A 22,687-nucleotide genomic window follows, 5' to 3' on the forward strand; every position below is an offset into this window, starting at 1 on the left:
ACTGAGACTAGGGGATGCCATTTCACCTATTTTATTTAACCTTGTCCTAGAGAAGATTGATAGAGAATTTTCTGAAACCAGTCCACAAGGGATCCAGCTACAAGACGTGAACATTACAAGACTTGCCTATGCAGATGATGTAGCACTAATAAGTAGTTCCAAAAGAGAATTAATCAGAATGATGCAAAATTACTTCAAAATTGCTGAGAAAACAGGATTACATGTTAATGAAGAAAAGACGGAATACCTGTCCATAAGTAAGAAAACCAGAAAAGATGCACCTCTGACTGTAGATGGATTTAATTTCAAGACTGTTGACCACTTCAAGTACCTAGGAAGTATTTTTAGTAATAACAACAGAACAGATATAGAAATAGATGCCCGTTTATCAACAGCAAACAAAACACTTTTTAGTTTCATCAGAATTCTAAGAAAAAGATCACTTAGCAGTAACTTCAAAAGCTGCTTATATCAATCGACCATTATACCTGTGATGTTATATGGATGTGAAACATTAATATTTAGAAAGAAAGATGAAGAAAAACTGTTAATATTCGAAAGAAAAGTACTAAGGAAAATTTTTCGGCCTGTATACGACAAAAATAACATGGCCTGTATACGACAAAAATAACATGGAATGCAGAATAAGAAGAAATGAAGAATTAAGAGGGCTGTACAAACACCGTAACATCGTCGAAGTGCTCAAGAGGAGAAGGTTGAATTGGGCAGGCCATATAGTAAGAATGACAGAGAATAGACCACCTAGAATGGCATTCAGCAGAACAATAGAAGGAACGAGAAGAAGAGGGAGACCCAGAATCAGATGGCTGGATAACATTCGGGAGGACACAATGAGGATGAACAGCAGCAGCAACTGGACAAACAGCACATTGGACAGGCAGAAGTGGAAGAGGCTCATAGAGCAGGCGTATGGTCGATAAGGCCCTTGCCACATATAAAGTTAAAATAAAGTATATATAATACATACTATATTAACTGAAAATTATAAATGCCAATTTACTACAATATATGTTGTGTAAAACACTAATAACTTCCAAAATGTCTAAAAAAAAGTTTGTTCATGTAGAGACATATCAAAAAATTCTGGAATACATCTTTTCTTGAGCAACTAAACAATGAAATCAGTGTGCATGCGTGTGTGTGCACGTGTATTTTGCAATGATACAAAAGTTTCATAAAAGTGCAAATTAAGCGATACAGTCAGTGCAACAATATTCAACTATTATCTTCCTGATAGCGATCACTTCCTGTCAGCTACGTTATCTGATGGCTGCTGCCTAAAATATGGCCTTTGATTCATATGTACTCCCAAATAAAATGCAACAGATCTGTGCACTTCCTGTTTTTGGGACAGCTGTGAGGGCTGTGAAAGAAAAAACAGTTTTCAGCTGCCTCCACACAATCAATCTGCCCTGCAGTCATCCATTACAAACAACATTATGAACTTTCCTAGCACCATGGTGCACATAGAATGCACTGGAGTGGAACCTAAATGAATGTTTTCTTCACTAAGGAATGCAGGATTTGTCTGACATCTGATGATTGCCATAAGCATGCAGAGGTGGACAGGTACTAGTTCATATCGTAGGCATGCATTTCTGTGGATTCAGCTGCAGGTTGGGTGAGTTACGATTTGTGCCAGTATCCTGAATGGATGTCGGTCATTTCTATGCCGTCATGGAGAATTAGAGGGTTATGCAGTAACAGGAAATAATTTTCCATTTTAATTTACTATACTACAGTCAGTATTTCGGTGACGGGTTTGTCTTTCAAGATGATGATATGCATGCACATTGGGCCCAAATTTTGAACACTTTCCATCTGGTGGCAGGAGGAATGTCCTACAGCATCTTCTGACAGGTAACTGATTGTGCTTGCTTTGGGCTTAGTTGAAACTTGGCAGTACACCATAGCAAGAACCTTCTTCACACTTTGCATCATTTCAGGAGGGCCCCTGTCAAAATAGGATTGAACAGGAGTGTCTTTGTTAACTCACGGACAGCACACCTTTGAGAATCCGAGATTCATAGCAATGTAAAGATGTTCGCCATTGAGCATAATGCCTTTTTTTTCCACGCTGAAGCTGTTTTTGTAGTTTCATATGGTAATGGAAAGCCCTGGTTGAATGTAAATCATTTAAAGAGTAAAGGTAAACAACTCACAAAATATAGAGGCTGTTTAGTGAGCTGTTATATTTACTCCTTTAATTATTTCTCTACCTTCAAAAGACTCATTCTTTTGTTCCCAGTTGCCCATGAATCTAAGGTCACACACATTCATAGGTATGTAGAGGTTGCAAAAAATATTTTTGAGCCATTTATATCATTGTCATTAATGTGAGAGGCAGTGGACAAATAGTACTGAGGTATGATTGAATAGGTGCCACATCATTAAAGGCCTCATAGAACCAAAAGATGGTAGATAGCGGCAACACATTGTGTTTAAACTAACAATCTGATGGTGTAATGTCTGCAACTGTCAGTTACTATAGAATAGTATTATTTTCAGTCCCAGACACATTATTTTACAGCTGTTAGTAGTTTCTATATTAAAATTTCATCAGATACCAGGTACTATTGTTTCTTTACCCATTATGACTAATGGACATGCAACCACAGAATTTAATTTCTTTGTCTTCATTCATCTCTGAATGGTAATCTGTACTGCCTCTTTGCCCAATAAAATTAAGCTACCCTTTTGCACAAACCTATCTTTGTCTTTGATGCACAGCATTACAAGGATGATTCAAATATAAATGGGAATTTTGCTCCTGAGTATCAACAGTTGGTAGGACCAGACCCACACTTCTAGTGTTAGGCATGGGGAGAGTCGGTCGTTACATACTTCCAACAGCTTCATCAGTAACACTAACAATGTTGAAGAAATGGGTGCACATCTCCACTGTGCAATGCATAATTTAAAATTTCTTGCTTGTGAAGCAGTTCAAGCAATGGAAATTTCACAGAGATAGACTGCACAGTTTGGTGATCATTGTTTATCTGACACAAAAGTTCAAGGAAGGACAAGATCATCAGCAACATGATCAGCATCCTGAGACTAGCATTACATATGAAAACATTTGTGCGGTTCGAGGCATTCTTGAAGGTAATCTTTGGGGGAGAGTATCAGAAATTGCGGAACAGGTCAGAATAAGTGATAGGAGCTGTCAAGTGATCACCACAAATGACCTACAATTCTGTAAATTGAGTTGCAGATGGGTCTCTTGCCATTTGACTGAAAATCTGAAGCATTAGAAGGTCTGTCAGAATCTTACAGTAAGCATTTTTGAGTCAGATTGTCACCTGTGATGAAACGTCATTCCACCACTGCACTCCCAAATCCAAACAAGCCAGGAGAGGAGGGAGCCCCAGTGTAAGCAAAGACTCAACTGTCAGCAGGCAAGCTTCATTCAACTCCCCCCCCCCCCCTTCCCTCCCCCTCTGAGCAGCAAGGCATTTTGTTCATTGATTTTTTGCATGAGTAACATACAGTCAGTGCTGCATACTACTGCAAACTATTGAAGATGAGGGTTTACACATCATCCCAAAAGAAGAGACCAGCCAATTTGACGGGTCATTTTCCTTCATGACAATACCAGGTCTAATTCTGCTGCTCTGATTTCCAAACTACAGGAAATGCACTGGACTGATCTTGATCGCCCTCCTTAGAGCCCAGATCAGTCGCCCTTTGATTTTCAATTGTTTGGACTGCTTAAAGAAGCCCTAAGAGGGCATCAGTTGGAAGATGATGAGGGCATGGAGAAGTTTGTGCTCAGTTGGCACCTGACGCAACCAGCTTCATTCTACGATGCTGCAATACGAAACCTTCCTTCCCACTGTGAAAAATGTACTTCTAAAGTGGGAAACTGTGTTGCAAAATACATTGTAACTGTCTTTTGTTTCTCAATAAACAATTTTCTGTAAATGAAATCCCATTTGTATTTGATTCACTCTTGTATATTTCTCTTTCTGCAACATTTGAACACTTTATCAGTGATGATCATATCTGTTTCCTGATACACAAGACATTTTCTGTTCCTTCCATCCAAATGGTGGAATGATATGCACCACATGAAACCAGTGTATTAAATAGTTGATCCAATACTTCATAAGTCTCTAGATTTCCTACAAGAACTCAACTCTCTTTCCTAGTATGCAGTTATTTTCCATCAGCACAGTCTCCTTGTTTTAACTTTTCTCTATCTGAATCTCAGTTTCTGAATAACATGTCAAAGGGTTGACTTATTTAGCTCATAGAAGTCTTCTATTTTATTTGTAAATTTTGTCAGTGTGCCTGCTGCTTTTAAAAAAGATTTTCTCCATAGAAGCTGTGATTTTATTTTACTTAAGACTCCTTTTGTGAACTCGTGTTAAAAACTTCTATTGCCCGCAAGAGCTCATTTCTGGTAGTGCAAACATTAAAGGTTCTTGGCATTCTAAAATTTCTCTCACCATACATTCTATGATGTGTGGATTTTCAGCATTTCTCTTTACTGGCTGTGATATCGAACTCCATGTCCTATTCTTTTATAGCCTTAAAATAAGAATGCTCGCAAATCACAATGTACATCTCATAACCTCCAATTTTTCAGGTCTCTCAAAACTGCAAGGCAACAAACTGTCACAATTGTCTTACCTGAGCACATAAAAATTAATGGTAGCATGTTTCATACTTACCTGACAAGACACTCTGACATAAACATAGTAGCAATTAGAGGCACATTGCAGCACAGGTGCCAAACAGCGTGGCAGCCATATGCTCGTGGTGCTCAAGGGTGCAAAAGAAAAACAGTGCATGCATGATGTTAGTGCTCTATGTAGAATTATGTACATAAAAACAGAATTGTGATAATCTGTACATCATCTTTATTGTCACAGAATAATTATTCAGAAAGCAACTAAAATCAGCCAATAATGAGTGAAGGGTTATTTCTTTAAACTGTGTACAGGAAATAATTTATAGTACAGCCTCGACATCCATTGCTCTTCCAAGTTGACAGTTCTCAAACAGTTCCCAAAAATACACGGGTACATTGCGTCATTCCATCCAGAGTATAATACATACTAAATGAAAGAAATACTCTATATTACCAGATCTTGGATCAGTCAACATTACAGTATAGTGCCAAATGTTTTCCAATGCTTTCCAAAAACCTTGGAAGATTGAATTTACCCATTTGCTTATGTTTATGATCTCAAAACACTGTGCTTAACTTTTACACAAAAATCCTCAGCCTCACAGAAGTTTCAGTCCTATCCAAAAACCTCACCATTGGCACTGCACACAAATTTAAACATACGAGACTAGTAAAAGATCTACTCTCCTCCACCCAATTCCTACAATGTAAACCCTTCTTTGCCATCAATCCCTACAAGCAAAGCCAACATAATCCCAACATTGAACCCCGCCTCTTCCAGTTCATACACCATCCAGCCATGATCCTCCTCTCTCGCACCTAATCATCCCCTGTCGCCTTCCAAGAATTCCTTACCTACAGTTTGGCCTCGCCATCCTTCCCAAAGTCCCTTCCCTAGACCTAGTCTGCAAACAGGTTTCTAGTGACATGTGACATATTCCCCCCCTCCCTCCGTCCAACCCACAACCCCCAAGAAACACTACAAAGACGTGGCCCCTTTGTCACCCAGTACTGTGCTGGACTGGAAAAATTGATCCATGTCCTTTGTCAAAGCTGTGATTGTCCACCACTATGCCTTAAATGAAAGACATCACACCCAAGATCCCCCCCCCCCTCCCCCCCCCCCCTCCTAAAGTGATGATCCATGCCCACCCAACCTCTTAAACATCCTAGTCCATCCCTATGCCACTCCCAACCTCATTCCTTTGCCATAGGGATCATATCCCTGTGGAAGACCCAAGTGTGAGACCTGCCCAAATTTTTGAGGCATGCCCAGTCACAGGCTTATCCTACCCCATCAGAGGCCAGGCCACGTGTGAAATCAGCCGTGTCATATACCAGCTCTGTTCAGTTATTGCACTGCCTTTTATATTGGTGTGACTACCAACCAGCTGCTCACCAGGGAGAATGGTCTCCTCCAGATTGTGACCAAGAGCAAAGGTAACCATCCTGTGGCATAATGTGCAGGTGAACATAACATGCTGGATTTCAATAGCTGTTTCATAGTCCAGCCCATCTGGACCTTCCCCTCAACTACCAACTTTCTGAACTGCACAGATGGAAGTTACTGTTACATCACATTCTCTTTGCCAATGCACCCATCAGTGTTTTCCCCTCCCTGCTCTTCTTCTTTTCCACTAACACCCCCCCCCCCCCCCACACACACACACACACACACACACACACACACACACACACACACACACACACACACACACACACACACCTTCCTCAATAGCCTCCTGATGCTGTACTCGTCAGCCTTGTCCTGCCACTTTCTTGTCCCTACATGCTCCGTCAAACAACATGTAGCATTTTGTGTGTGTGTGTGTGTGTGTGTGTGTGTGTGTGTGTGTGTGTGTGTGTGTGTGACAGAGAAGCCTTACTTTTCAAAAATGCCTCATAAAATTTAATTTGTTGGTTTTTCTGTATGTTGCATTTGATTTTCGCACCAAGTTGATTGGGGTAGGATTGGGCAGTGTGTTTTGATCCATTCATAGTCTTATCATTGGAACTTCACAGTTTTTACTAAAAGAGTTTTTGCCAAGATCTGCCTAGGAAAGGTTTTTTTAGGTGTCACAAAGACAACACTTCTCAGATAAATGGCAGACTTTCGTAGGTAGGTATTTATGAAAAGGGTATTGATAACATTCTTATAATTTTTTATCAAATACGCACAAAAAAAGTTTTAAAAAGGGTGCTAATAGCATTTCTGTTGACCACTGTAAATAAATACACATGCCCCCTCCCCTCTTAGTTTGTCAGTTTTAACACCATCCCTGTCACTATTTTTTTTTTATTGTTCTAACATCAGTAACCTAACAGTTAATAATAGTGACAGCAATGCAAAACTATCTACACTAACACAAGCATATAAGGTGTAAGTTTAGGCATGGAATATTTTATAAGGAATCTGTATTCAAAATGTGTAATTGTATTTTGTAAAGCATTCGTTAATATTAACATGTGTCTCTCTTGCTTTAAAAAAAATTACGAATTTCCTTACCCTTGAAGGCGATGCTGTGCTGCCCCATCTGCTAGAATGGGTGCGTTTCCATTACTTTCACTATGAGCGGCAAGCTGCAGCGATGATCGCTACCAGTGGTCGTAGCAGCCCAGCGGAAACACAGGCAAAATACTGGGAAACCTTGACGGGCCTCGTGCTGCAAGGTCGCACTGATGCGGCTCGTGCTGTGCTGAAGCTTCACTCAGCTGCCAATGGAGACTCCATTTGTGCAGCAGATGCATTATTCCAAACGATGCCAGTGTACTCAGTGAGTAATAGTGTCCACCATTTCCATTTATAATTGAAAACTGTCAGTCTTTTTGCCCTCTTGTATGATTATCTGTGCTATTTTCATGAAACTGCTGTGACCTTCCCACCTAATATGAATTCAGTTCCATAGTATGGGAGGTATTATAATTATTTGCACATTTCCTTATGGCAATTTATGGAATGTACAAACTTAAGGGAAAACTGTTAAAAATAGTATTTGATATAGGATTCTCAAATAGACAATAAATGCAGTGAATCTTTTAATGTACTGTGGTTATGATAAATTAAGGAAAACGACAGACTGTGAAAACTCAGGGAAGTATAAATCAGTAATGTGAAAGTTAGGTGTGCACTGTTTTGAAACTTCATGGCAGATGTAGACTGTGTACTTGACCAGGACTCGAAACTCATAACAGATGTAGACTGTGTACTTGACCAGGACTCGAAACTCATAACTTGGCCTTTTCCTGGTCCTGTTACATACGTAAGAAAGCTTCTGTAAATGTTTGAAAGTAGGAGAGAGATATTGGCATAAGTAGAGCTGTGAAGGAAAGCCAAAAGTCATACCTGGATATCCCGCAAAGGCAAAATTCTTGTTTCTGGTCCCAGTCCAGCACATGCTTTTAATTTACCATGAAATTTATATGTTGTTGTTCCCTGTGCATAATCATCTTCATATTTGAGAGCAGAATGTAAATTGATGTTCCTGGAGTGACGGAAGACACTTCCTACACACTCTGTGAGAATAACTGGCAGATAGGAAGAAGCTCAAAGACAGAAGTGTCAGTTAGATATTAATCCTTCTTTTATTCCTATGCTGTGGTGAAAATTTCTAACAGTAGCTTCAACATCCCAAATTTTTAACCAGAGCAGCAGTGATCAGTGTGTTCATAGGATAACTTCAGGTGTGACATGAGGAAGCATAGGGAGCATGTGACCATTGTGTAAACCTGAATCTTTTTCCACTGCTTCAATAATTCTTCACTTCCCTGTTCAGAATAGATTTATTGGCGTATTTTGGGCTCTGACCGTCATAAGAAATATCAAAAATAAGAAAGTCTTCACTCTGAGTACTCTGTATGAAGACTTTATTCTTACTCTGTGTGGAGACAATTATTTTTGATATTTCTGCTGATGGGCAGAGCCCAAAATGGGTCAAAAATCACTTTTAAACAACAAAGAGAAAAATTATTTTAGTAAGCTGTTCAGCAATGGAAAAAGATTAGTTTTCATAGCATAGAACCACTACCCCTTAACAACAAAGGTGTTAGCTTGCAGCACATCTAGAAGGCTCATGAAAGTGGTATGTATGGTTCATCATGCATAGGAGAGTGGGATGTTTTTACTAAAATAGACAAAGTAATGTGTTAACATGGGCAGTTCTTCAAAATCACTTCAGAGCTCTGTTTTACTGCAATATTAATACACATATACATGTTCATATAGTAACAGCATTATTCTATTTAATGATATTGGTCCAGTATAGAAATGCTTTAGGTTATTTTCCTGTGTTAAAAATATGTCTCAGATTGTTGTTATTCTGATTGATTTTACCATTTAAATGGCATATCTGGTCAATATTCTCACAAAATATGTGTTATTTTTATGTAGATAAAGCTTAAAAATCATTACATATCAAGATTTGGTCACATGATCAAAAACATTCTGTTGCTGGAGTAAAGATGAAGCTACACATGTTACAGGAGTGTTGGTCAAAGTTACGATGTTGTTATGTAGTTTTTCTGCAAACAGTTTCTCTGTTTAGTGATGGAAAATGCAACTACAATTTTTAAGTAACAATAGAAAGAAATTTTGTAAATGATTATAGTGGAAACCTAGTGCAAGTTGATGCATTAATGCTTCACTCATTTAGAACGGCGATATGTGCAACAACAGACATTCTTTTCCCTGCTCCCTGCAACATCCTTAAACTCGCTCAAAACTAATTCTTAGGTTTAAATGTAGATAAAAATTGAGCTGGCAGTCACACGTTGAATAACTAGCAAACAAACTGAGCAGCTTTGCATTTGCAATGCAAATATTATCAACTACAACTGACATGGGCAAGCAAAAAGTAGCATATACAAGCTACTTCGAATCCAATCTTAGGTATGGTATTGTTTTTTGGGGTAACTTAACAAACGTTGTGCGGATACTAAAAATACAGAGAGAAAATCATTTTAAATATGTGCACTGCAAATCACGAAGAAACATGTCGATCATCAGTTACAAAATTTAAAATATTAACTCTGCCATCCTTAGACATATATGAGATTATTATGTTTTTGTACCACAGACATGAATTATTTGAGGGAAACCATAATGTCCATTCACATGATACTAGAAACAAAGAAAATTTTATGCTCCCCACCCATAGCCTCAGACTGTATGCCCAGGGACCTCAATACATGGGAATGAAAATTCGTAATAAATTAAAAGGGAACAAGTTGATGCAGATCAATTTAGTTTCCCTTAAAAGAAAGCTATTTGAGGTACTGACACTGAAGTGTTATTACTCAGTGAATGAATTCATGCAGGACAAACTGGAAATTTGAGCTGGCTACATTGTGTTACATATTCCAAGAAATATCCTTATAGTGTTATTATTTATTATAGTGCTATTATTTATTAATTTAAAAATCATTGTAACTGTATTATAAATTTTTGACATGTTTCCTGTGCGCAAACCAAATGGATTACGAATGTACACCATGAGATGAATAAAACACAATTCAATATTCTCTAAGGAATTGTAGAACATTTGTAAATGAGACTGTATATTGTAACTAGATTGTCAACTATGTCATGACCATGAGCTGTGACCAAAAGCACAATAAAATTATTCTTGGCAAACCTTAGTGCTGATTTCATTTCTGGAAGATACTTGGCAGAGACAGTGGACCAAAAAGGCACTCAGTGGCGCAGTGGATAGCACAGTTGGACTGAAAGTAAAGAGGTCATGTGTTCAGTCACTGAAAGGTCATATAGTTTTAAAAGTTTTACATGAAATACGAGAATAGCATTAGCAAGAACTGATTGTAGTAATTGTTCGATAGAGGGTTTTTTTATATACATATATTCACATTAATATTAGACTGAGAAATGGACAATGAAAGATACATTTATTTTGTTAACAAACAATTCACTTTTTTTGGGAAGCACTGCTAGTAGTGAAGGTACCACCATGCTGCCACAGTACAATGAGGTGTAGCACGAAGAGGTTTTCTGCTTGGAGATATATAAAGCATGTATAACATGCAGGCAATGTAAATGTAAGTGCTGTGATGTTTGTGAGTATAAACTAAATTAGTTTCGAAAGCAGACTTAATTCATCTTTATGTAAGATGATGAAACTTCAAAAGTTTATGCATTAGGGATCCTAGCCGGACAGTAGGAAGATAAAAAGAACATTGTTTCTAATAAAGTAAAAAGTGTGTGGCCACATTCACTAGAAACATCTTTTTGAATGCAACGTGTGTGAACAGTTATTGCAAGTGTAAGCTCATTTAAACAGCAAGGAAAACACAGGAATATTCTGTTTCTGATCAGTGTGGTTAAGTTTTGCAATTGTGATTTGGTTTTAATATGAGAGGGCTGTCAAGTCATTTTACAAATAAGTTAAAATATACTGTTGGATTGTATTCAAAACAGCGAGCTATGATCATCATCTTCTACAATTCAACAATGTACAGCTCTAACAAATAAGCTACCAAGCACTTTTGATAGATTTGGCCAAAATGACAATTTTCACTGGGACTTTAATTATGTTGTACGATGCTGTCCTCCCTTGTATCAGTGGGTGAGCATATCTTGGAGGTAAATTAATCTCAACTTCACAGTGCAACACATTTTTAATTAAGTTCGTGAACTTGTGCAGTGCATCCACATTTTACGCATCTTCTCATTCTCTGGAACTCTCAAAAAATGACTTTTCAGGAGCTTTTATAGGTGTATTTGTACAGTATGGTAGTACACACATCATTTGTAACCCATTTTCCAAAACATAAATTCCAAAACAAGACATCACTGTCAATGAGCTTTATGACAGCAGGAGCAGCGAACTAGCCAGTGAGGTCACAGGCACTGTGTAGCTCGAATGGAGCTCTTTAGCGGGCTTTCAGATTATTCGAATTTGATTACTGTTTTTATAAAAGAATACTGAAATTCAGGAGGAAAAAAGCATTTTTAGAAGTATAAAATGACATAATTAATCTTTTAAGACAATTTCCAGAAAAGTCAAATGGTCTCTAGTATGTGATTTAAATCAGTCTCTTTCTCTAAATTCATAAGCTTCAGGGCAGTACTTTGACATACTTTGGCATGTGCCTCTGGCTGACACACACTGCCTTGTTAACCAGATACCTTAAAGAGCAAACTGACAGACAGATGAATAATGTGTGCAGGGTGGCAGTATTCCACATGGAAATGTGAATGGGTGGGCTTATATGGATGAAATTCAATATGCTTTACGTGCACATGTATGTTGATGCAAGTGGCACAAATTTCACCTTGTGCTCGACAGCACATAATTTGTGTCCTGGATTAATTTCTACAACAGCAGTCATTACACTGTGTAAAGTGATAAGCTTTGTCCCACAGCCTGTAGAGCATGTGTTGGATGCTCTCAAAGCTACCTGTAGTCCTCTTCCCAAAACCATTACATTGCTGAGATCAGCTTTTCAAAAATAATGGTGTTACATGTTGTGTTGAGATCATACATTAGACTTTCATAATATTCAAAAAAAAATTTGTGACAAGAATAGTTTAAACTCAATATTGTAGTTAATGCACCCTTGAAAACTTCCAGTTGCATAGGCACTAGTTAAGATTGTAAGAAGGTGAATATCAGTCACCATTATTGCACAGTAGAACCTAGTTTCACTCGAAGTTTACTGGGGAGTGATGTTGAAATGTGTTTTTGTCCAAGACATTTGTCGACTATAAAGTTTCATTGTCTCACCAAGTTTTACAGGAGTAAAATGTGAGAATCTTACACACAGAAAAGGTGACATATTTGGAAATAAACAGCCAGATATGTGTGACGAGTAAGAATATAAATGTCATTGCTGCACATTTCACTCACAGCAATTTAATCTTTCACTTTTTAATCAGATTGAAGTTACAAAATGAAACAAACTCATTCCTGAGAGAGAGAGAGAGAGAGAGAGAGAGAGAGGATTCTTCTTCTGCGGAACATACTTCTATTACATTAGTCAGAAAGTCTCAGAATCTGTTATAAATGTGAAGGTGTACGTGAAAATATTTTAATAGAGCAGGACATGGACCTTCTTCTTCTGCTTTGTAACTCCTCATCCTAACCAGTACACTGTGGTGATCTCACACAAGTTTTCAACTGATATTTAATTATGGCAAACTGTACCAAGAGTAACTTGTTTGTGAAAAATCATCAGTGCACCATTACCTTGAAATGGTGTACTATCATAACATGTAAGTTGTTATGCAAACAACAATAATAAGATGAAATCCAGTATGGCATTTAAAAGTTCATTTCTCAACTACTCTGGAGTTTCACAGAAGGCACGTCATTGTGGTTTCACTTTACAGTAAACTTACAGTGGCACTAGCTTCTCCCTTATTTCATTCATAATAATGAGCACTGAAAAAATTAATGTAAGTTAAGGATATTCTTGTGCACATATACATTAGCCATAGATGAGAATAAATAAATGTAGAAAAGTTGGGAGCAAGGGGAAGGGAAGAGAGGAAACTGACTTGACAGAAATTTCTCCACTGTTGTTACAGGCTTATGGTGGACTATCTGTAACAGAATTTAATATGACATGGAAATTCTGGCAAAATGAACTGAAATCCAAAATTGAGTCGGGAATATTTGCTTCTAAACCAGAATTGGAACTTCTAATGCAGGTACAAAACTGTGTAGTATATTTGCCATATTGTATGTTTCAGACTTCATGAATTAGGCATGTGATGCAGTTAAGTAACTATTTCATGTAATTAATATATTACTTTTTGTAGGTGATGGCTGGGGAACCAGATGCATTTGCAAAAGTACGGTCGCAGTGTGGTACCTGGTATCAGTATATGGTTGCCTGGTTGCTTTATACAGAACCTACTGTAAAAACATTTGATCTTTCTTTCCATGCTTCAAAATGTATGACCGCATTTGGTCAGTCAGAACTCAGAGAAGTTGATCTGGTGCTTCTCGCTATTTTGGAATGTAATGTGAACCAAGTAGGTACATACAAGTGCCCTATGATGCTGTGCATTACATATAGTTAATATATGCATTTGGTTGTTGTTTCTTTTCAACGCCTCTTTATTGTTGTTTATATTTCTAGTTTATATATTTTATGTTGCAGTCCAACATATCTATTTCAACATTTAGTGGATGATTACTCTTGTTGTTGTTGTTGTTGTTGTTGTTGTTTACTTCAAAACTTACAATATAATGAAAAGGATAGTTGCTGCTCACTGTATAGTGGAGATGCTGATTTGCAGATAGGCACAAGAAAGACACTCAGAACATGAGCTTTTGGCCAACAAGGCCTTCATTGACCTTTTCTGATTAAGGCCTTGTTGGTCGAAAGCTCACATTCTGACAGTCTTTTTGTTGTGCTATCTGCAATTCAGCATCTCCGCTATGTAGTGAATAGTAGCCATTACATTCTATCCTGGATTTTCCAATGTCTGATTTTGCCTATTTCATATGTTAGATGAAATGAAAATAATATGCAAGTGGGCAGTCAATGTCTTCATCATTATGAGTCCTCTTTAATAGCCATATAGCTGACAAGAACATATTGCTTAAACATTAGTTGAGAATAGTTTCTGGAAATCTTGATGTCACAGACCCAGTGGGTATATCAAATGGGTTATTAGATCTCAATTCACTTAGGCCTCCCTGCTTGACTATCTTGGATTTTGTTGAAATTTTCTGTGAGCCTTCACACGTCACCAACGAACATTGATAAAGCTTAAGATTTGTTAATGCCATACTGGCTGAGATACAGTCACTTGTTTGTACCCATGTGCAACTTTGTGCAGAGCAAGCATGGATTTCTGGTGACTTTGAGCTGTTATATCTCAGGCAATTTGATTATCCAACATAGGCTACAGTACTAAATAATTTGGACCAAAGTTGGGCTTGAAAAAATGTAAACTTCAAATTTTTATGTCTCAGAGTAAATGCATGCTGAACATGAAACATATCTCAGTAGCTCAACTTTTTCGGTTCTCATGTGAATAATAATGAAAAGAATTTTTTATTTGGCTAGATAATTTTAGGCAAAATACATGAAAAAATAGAAACTCGAAAAATTTCGAGGTTTGGTTCTTATATCTCATGTATTAAAGGTATGACGAACGTAAAACTTGGCATATAGTACGAGGGTGGTTTGAAAAGTTCTCGGAGCAGAAGAGAAAACAAGTACTTACATCACTGAAACTTTTTTTTTATTTTTCAATGTAGTCTCCTTGTAGATTAGTGCACTTGACCCAACTATGTTCCAGTGCCTTCATCCCATCTCGAAAATGAGTTTCCTCCAGGCCTGCAAGATAGTTGTCAACTTCAGCTATCAATTCTTTGTTTGAAGTGAAACTTTGTTCACCAAGCAAATTTTTCAGTTTTGGAAAGAGATGGAAGTCTGATGGAGCAATATCAGGTGGATAAGGCGGGTGTGACAATGATTCATACCTTAGTTCATGAAATTTTGCCATGGTGATGGCACATGCATGTGGGCGTGGATTGTCTTGATGGAAGATGACTTTCTTCCTTGCTAAACCTGGCCTTTTCTCACAATCTTTTCTTGCAATTTGTCCAGTAATTGTTTGCCCAGTGGCGAGACAATCTACAGACAGGCTCCCCTTCACATCCGAGAACACTGATGCTGTGATCTTTCCCGCTGAAGGAATTGTCTTTGCTTTCTTTGGTGGTGGAGAATCAGCATGTTTCCACTGCTTTGACTGTTGTTTTGTCTCTGGGGTATAGTAGGGCACCCAAGTTTCGTCTGTGGTCACAAACCAGTCCAAAAAATCTCCCTCGTTTCTCCTAAGACGAGCCAAAAATTATTCCAATATGTCCATTCTCATGCATTTTTGATCCAGCATCAAGAGTCGCAGCACCCATTTTGCAGATAATTTTTTCATTTCTAATTCTTCAGTTAAAATGTGACATACCCTTTCAGATGACATCTGGAAAGAGTGAGCAATTTCATGCACTTTCAATCAGCAATCCTCAATGACCATTTTGTGCGCTTTTGCAATGATTTCTGGAGTAGTGACACATCTTGGCCGACCACTGCGCAGACCGTCATCATCTAAGCTCTCCCGACCAAATTTAAATTCATTTGTCAACAGTTGAATATGAAGGAGCAGAGTCCCCCAGTGTATTCTGGAAATTGGCATGAATATCCTTTGCTTTCATACCTTTTTTTATGGAGTACTTAATCACATCTCAATCTCCCCCCTCCCGATCTTTGCAGATCACTACGTGGGAAAAACAACAAAGCCATGTCACCACCACAGCTCTCTTCGAAAAGCACTGACGTGGCACGTGTTTACCGGCTACAGTCCAATGAATATCACATGAACAACTTGTCGCGCTAGCACTGACCTCTCATGGTGATTCCGAGAACTTTTCAAACAACCTTTCATTTATGTGCAACTTTCCAATTTTGAATAAAGTGCAAAGATGATGATTTTGTAAAAAGCTAAAAAATGCAGTATTTTCAATTTGATTTTTCATTAAATTTTGTTCTGCAAAACTCTCCTAACTGGGCTCATTAGGAAGACCATGGTTTCAGCTGAAAAACAGTGTATTTGATTATCCAACATGGGCTACAATGCTAAATAATTTGAATCAAAAGTGGGAACAAAGAAATATCAACTTCAAATTCAAGAATCTCTTAGAGTAAATGCATGCTGAAAATTAAACTTTCAGCTCGGTTGCACAAGGATGTGGAATACAAAATTTCATTCACCTACTATTTCCCAATAATCTACAAATTCATCAAAAAGATTATTTTTATGGAAAGATGAAAATAGGATATGTTGGACACTTCTGTTACAAAACCAACATGGGCTGACAAGGCCACATAAATAGAGGCAAACTAGCAGGAAAATTCACACTGCGAGTAAAGTGTTAACTTCAGCTCTTTGTATCTCATTGATTAAAGCCATGATGAACATGAAACTTTGGACCCAACAACTTGGCAACATAATGTTGGGCCAGTATAAAATATCATTCATGTGCTGCTTTCCAGATTTCTACAAAGTCAGTTCAAACTTGATTTTTAAAAATTACAGAAATAGGTCCCATTCCATTTGCTTTTAGAAAATCATGTATGATTTTCCAGTGTGTGCTAACAGTACCTGAAAATGATGCACAAATTAGAGGGAATGTACCGTAGCACCAGGTTACATTGCAGCAACGTGTTGTGCAGTTTTCATTGCATGTGGTTTTTATTTTTATTGAAATGTTCATTTGGGACATGTGCAAACATTCACATAAAATTTTATCGAACTCCGTGATGGTTGATCAAGATGATGATCAGAAATTTGGCGATTTGACATGGAATGACCCAAATACTCTCTCTCCACGTGCATGTTGTTTTGTTACATTTGCCTGATTAAACTCCTTACAAACGATATTTGATACATGATTACTCCTTACAAAAAAACTAGCACTTGCGAAGAACTTAAGACTGTCATGAAAGTGTGATTTATACTTGCCATTAACTAAAGGGTAATATTAATCAACAACCACTCACTTTGCAATGTAGGCATTGTGCTGTAGATAAGAATATAATTATAACTATTAAATGCAGAATCACCCACATAGGGTGCCAAAATGTAGCAGGACAGAGATAGCTGTGGAGAAGCCAGAGTTAAACATTATAATGTAATTGGACGGATAGAAAAATCTACACACCAAGTGGCAGAAGGTGAACACACAAATAAAAGAAAGTTATACTTGAGCAAACTTGCTGAGCCAATGGCTCCTTCTTCCAGCAGAAGTGTAGAAGGGGAAGGAAGAAATTTACACCTTTTCCTAAACCTCTCCAGTCCTTTTCCTTCATCCGTCTTCCTTCCTCCTCAACCCTTCTGCCAGGAGGAGGAGCCAGAGGCTCTGAAAGTTTGCGTAAATATAACCTTCTTTTATGTGTATGTTCTCCTGCCATCATTTGGCGAATAGATTTGTTTATCTATCTAATTACATTATATTGTCAAAAATTGATTATTTCAGAGTTAAACATGAGTAGTTCTTGGTTGTCAGGCTGCATTAGAGTCTTCTTGTAAATTTGGTAAGATGCATAGATGGTTTGGGAGATGACATGTGAGGAAATGGCCAATAGACAATTAGAGGACTCATTCAACTTGATTCCTCCATGAACATGAACAAGTCTTCAGTTATTCCAGCCAGCTCACACCGTCATTCTAGTGCATTTCCTTATTCACATAATGCCATGCCCTGAGTAGCAGAAGTAGTCACAGCCAGTGGTGGGCTCCTGCTTCCCAGGAGACAGCACAGCTCCAGTATCTCCATTATGCGAGGCAAGCTGAGAAGGCAGGTGCATCCACTCTGTGGACATGGATGGCCACTACATCTTCTCTGCTGTGGGAGGTCACGACGTCCCAGTGGCATGGCGATGACGTTGCCCAGAGTGGAACTCTGAATTGTTGCCGAAGAGCAGGGGTGGCCAGCTGGTATGGTGTTGGCTGCCCGGGCTGGGCAGACAGGGGGCAGTCATTGGTTCATGACCTGGTGCCGGCTGAGTTGTGGCGACAGCTCCAGCTAACACAGACTGGGCATCACTTATGCTCATCTGGTCGAACAGTGATGAGCTGGTTCGGCCTTGGTTATATGCTACTTCCCCCTTTCTGATTCCATGGTAAGAGTAAGTCTGGAGTGTGTCAATGTCCAGAAGGTGTTGTATAACCGGCATTAGGTTGGCCAAGTTGCGTTGATTACATGACGCCAGGCTGTGGCTCAGTTCTGGTGCTCATGAGTCGAATACAAATGAGCTGATTGTGCAGTTCAGTGACCCATGCCAGCTGTCTGGTGGTGACCTTGATACAGTTCTGGCTTACAGCTTCTGCTCCAGGTTTTCCTATAGTTTTATCCATTACAATCTCTTTCTTTCTTTGAAGATAATTCGTCCGTGAATTTTACTGAAATAAAAACACTAGTTTATTTGTACTTATTTAAACTTTGTATTTGTTACTACACTCATGGCATTACCTTGTCTTTTGCATCATTTACATTTTATTTCAACAACTAAGTCTTTATGCTGCTATTTGCACACTTTTCGTATCATCTCACTTTTCGTTCATTATTCACACTGTGGGCAAGGTATGGGGTCAAGTCTTTCTGCATAATACTTACCTGATAAATTTTGGCATCTCCCATATTCTCAACTGTTTATATCATATTTCTCTGACAACTTGGAAGTCTCTAATATAGCACTAAAACATATCTCACATGCACACAAACTATATGACACACTATCCGACACTAATGCCATGTTATCTCATTGCTTTGGCTGGTTTGAGAGAATGCTGTATGATGTGAAGACCGTAAAACCTAACCCAACAAAACCATTGCGACTCTATTCTAGTTCACATTCACTGGCATCGTATCACAGTTTAAACCTAATGAGCTAAGAAGTACCTGTTAATTATTTTTCCTGGCATCATATTTTCCAGATTACATCTCCTAATATGCATGCCTTAACCATGACCTTAATTCCTACCTTTTGCTTATCTCCAATTACTAGTATACATGTTACTTTTACCATTATCTCTCATTCTAAAACATTATTTCTACACAGTTCCATTTTATTAGCAAAAGCCTCGTATTGCTAATCCATATCAAAGTTTTCAGGGTTCCTGATATTTTTCACACCTGAGCCAGACTCTCTCTCTCTCTCTCTCTCTCTCTGCATTGGCCTTTTTTTTTATTTTATTTTGTATGGCAAACCCAACATATCACGAGCTGTGACTCAGTGCGTGGGATGGAACACCCAGATAAACTGCACTGGATTTATATTGCTGGAGTTAATAGTTTGGCCCTTAGCCATGTACCAAACATTACAATGGTATCTAATTCCAACATTATAGAAAAAAGTAGGAAAATGTCAAACCAAAGGATGTAGGTAATCCTACAAGTGAAAGTGTAAAAGCTTGCCCTGTTACTTACATATCTTGGTGTTCCTTTTTAACTACTGGTTGAAGTCTTCTGGTCTGTGTATGCTGTACATTTCCTTTGTCGCCATTGATCCGTCAGTCTCCAAGCCATCTACATTCTGATAAGAGTTATAGATCCCAGGAACACAACAGCCTACGTTGGGAGCCAAAATGTAGCATGACAAGGATAACTGCAGAGAAACTGGAGTTAAACGTGAACAGTTCTTGCTTTTTGGGATGAGTTCGAGTCTTGCTGTGGGCACGGTGTGGTGCATAGATGGTTTGGGAGATGGGAGACACGTGATAAAAGGCCAACAGACCGGCGGTGAGCATATACAAGTTCTTTATTTAGTCATTCAATTTGATTCCTCCACGAACATGAACAAGTTTTTAATTTTTCCATCCGACTCGTACTGTCATTAAAATGCATTTCCTCCTTCACTTAATATTCCACACTGAACGGCAGGTGTAGTCATGGCCAGTGGTGTACATGCGCTGTCAGACAGACAGAGCACTTCACTGGCATCTCCGGTATGCAAGATGAGCTGAGATGGGAGGATGCGGCCATGCAAACACAGGGAGCCTCCATGCCGCCTTTGCTGTGGAAGGATGTGACGTACCAATGACACTGCAATGGCATTATCTGGAGTCAACCTCTAGGCATATGCTGAAGAGCAGGGGCAAGTGACTGGCATGCTGCTGACTGACAGGCTGGCAGTGGTCATTGGTTCACAATTCAGTAGTGGCAGAGATACGGGGACAGATCCAGCTGACACAGAGTGGGTGTCACATACTGCCAGCTGGTTGGACAAGGGCGAGCTGGTTTGACCGTGGTTAAATACTGCTTCTCCTTGCTGATTCTATGGTAACAGTGGTGTTTCTGGGTTGTGTCGAAGCATCTGGAGTGTTTCAATGTCCGAAAGGTGTGGCGTCACCCAGCAGTAGGTTGTCCAAGTGGGATCAGTTACTGAACACCAGGCTCTGACCTGGTTCTGGCACCTGTGGTCTGCGACACAGGAGCTAATCATGCAGTACAGTGACCAGTACCAGCTGTCTGGCAGTGGTCTCGGTGTGATTCTGGGGTCCAGCTTCTGCTCCAAATTCTCCTATAGTTTTATCTTTTATTTAAACTAGTGTTGGAATACACTATTTCAGCATACAAACTTTGTTCTGCTCCAGAGCATGCAGACATTCACAACTGCAGTGTCTCAGTTTTATACTCCTATCTAATACTTTGAGTCTCCACTTTATATTGACTGGCTATCTGTACTTATTGTTTGTATTCCATCTGGAATCTACAAGAACTGTGTGTGACTTAATGTTTACTTTGCAGTAAAGTAACTTGCGCTACCGTTCACTCTATGGAGAAAAAAAAAACTGTGCATTTAAATAATGGTTGGGGTAAAGGTACCATTTCACTCTATCATTAAGGCATTGCTTTTGCAGTAAGCACATAAGCAACACTGAGAATATTAGTAGCTTTCAGATGAATCATCCTTCAGAGCTAATGGAAAACACACACCTAACTATGCACACACACACAACTGTATTGTGCTACCCCTGCTGCTTAGCTCAACTTCCCATTATATATTTTTCATCAGGGTTGTTCTAAACCATGTGTGATTAATTTCATTTGTAGTGTGGATGCAGCATCAGGATTTTTAATAACTTGACAGAATGAGACATATTGCATTTCATGTTTGTTAAGTTTCATACCTTTACACATAACTGTAATAAAAATTACAGTACTGACATGAAGATACTAATGTGACACGAAGATCCTGATGTGAGTAACTGCTTCTCCCCTGGTTGTAGCAGGGAATCTGCTTTCCTTGTTTCTAAAACGTAAAATAGCAAATAGCACCTCTGTCTGTGTGTGAGTGTGTGTGTGTGTGTGTGTGTGTGTGTGTGTGAGACACAGAGAGAGAGAGAGAGAGAGAGGGAGGGGGGAGTGAGGGAGGGAGGGGGAGATGGAGGGAGAGAGAGAGGGGGGGGGTTGATTTTCCTCCTTTTTATTAACAGAATCTCCCATAACTGATTCTGTAATTGTGTGCAAATATTAACTGTGTCCCTGAGGCACTGCAGCAACTGGTAAATTTGCTTACAACCTACTCCAGTGCCTCTGAATATCTGTTGATATTTCATGTAATCTTGCAACGTGCATAAGGCAATGTATGAGACTTCGCTAGTGTTGCACCCATGTGTAGATCACAGTCAAACACTGAAGATAGTGATTATAGCTCCCTTTGAAATTATCTACCCTTACGTTACGACAGTGTGAGCAAATGTCACAATGGGTGCCAGTTGTGGATTATACTATTACAGTTGTGGATTATACTATTAGTACATTTATGTATACCCAATTACAAGGTAAACTTTTTCCCCAAATTTGTTATTTAAAAAATACAGGATGGTCTTGAACTACCAGATTGAACCATTGCTCCTGAGGTAAACATTTTTATACTGTTTAATAGATTGATATAGGGGTCATCTTACATTTACAGATGAAACTTCGACAATTGAGGTCATATGCAGATTTATTTTGAAGAATTTGGAACTGTTGGAGGGGGAACATTGACACAACTGACACAAATGTGGCTGAGAACTAATACAAATGTGGGGAGATGGATAGATAGTGGATAGAAATTACATTGTGTACATTGTATGTCAACAATAGGAATGTACACAATATACTTTGGCTTTTAAGAACGTCTACCACATTTAAATTGGAGTTTGCCTGAATCGGTTTGTATTTGGAATGGAACTGACTTTAAAATTGGACAAAGACTCAACAATAGTATAAATTTCTACAGGAGATGGTTACAGTGTTGATAGGGGCCAGTAGCATACTTACATGATTTGTGCATAAGTGTTGTTAACACTTGCGGTAAGGTGTGATGGAAATGAAATGGGATGTGTCAGTTGCTGGTTCTTTGCAGCCAGTGAGAGAGCAGCAGGCAGATGACATGTTTGGAAGCAAGAGTCCAAAACCTGAACCTTGGAAATCGTAATGTATTCAGAAGAAACAGTCAGTATTTCTGATAACTAAGGTTACAAATTTTGCTGCTGCCTGTTTCACCTGCAGCAGA

The 22,687-nt window shown here is 38.7% G+C and overlaps 1 protein-coding gene across 2 annotated transcripts in view; it reads left to right on the forward strand.

The window, feature by feature from the left end:
- The window catches only part of LOC124777981 (nuclear pore complex protein Nup85), a 135,201-nt gene that overhangs the window by 55,222 nt on the left and 57,292 nt on the right, over positions 1-22,687 (forward strand). For both annotated transcript variants that reach the window (XM_047253548.1, XM_047253549.1), the window contains exons 5-7: positions 7,172-7,431; positions 13,197-13,319; positions 13,431-13,646. In XM_047253548.1, coding sequence (XP_047109504.1) covers positions 7,172-7,431; positions 13,197-13,319; positions 13,431-13,646 — 599 coding nt within the window. The remainder of the gene's footprint in view (positions 1-7,171; positions 7,432-13,196; positions 13,320-13,430; positions 13,647-22,687) is intronic.

Source organism: Schistocerca piceifrons, chromosome 2 (assembly GCF_021461385.2).
Source record: "Schistocerca piceifrons isolate TAMUIC-IGC-003096 chromosome 2, iqSchPice1.1, whole genome shotgun sequence".
Taxonomy (NCBI): Eukaryota; Metazoa; Arthropoda; class Insecta; order Orthoptera; family Acrididae; genus Schistocerca; species Schistocerca piceifrons.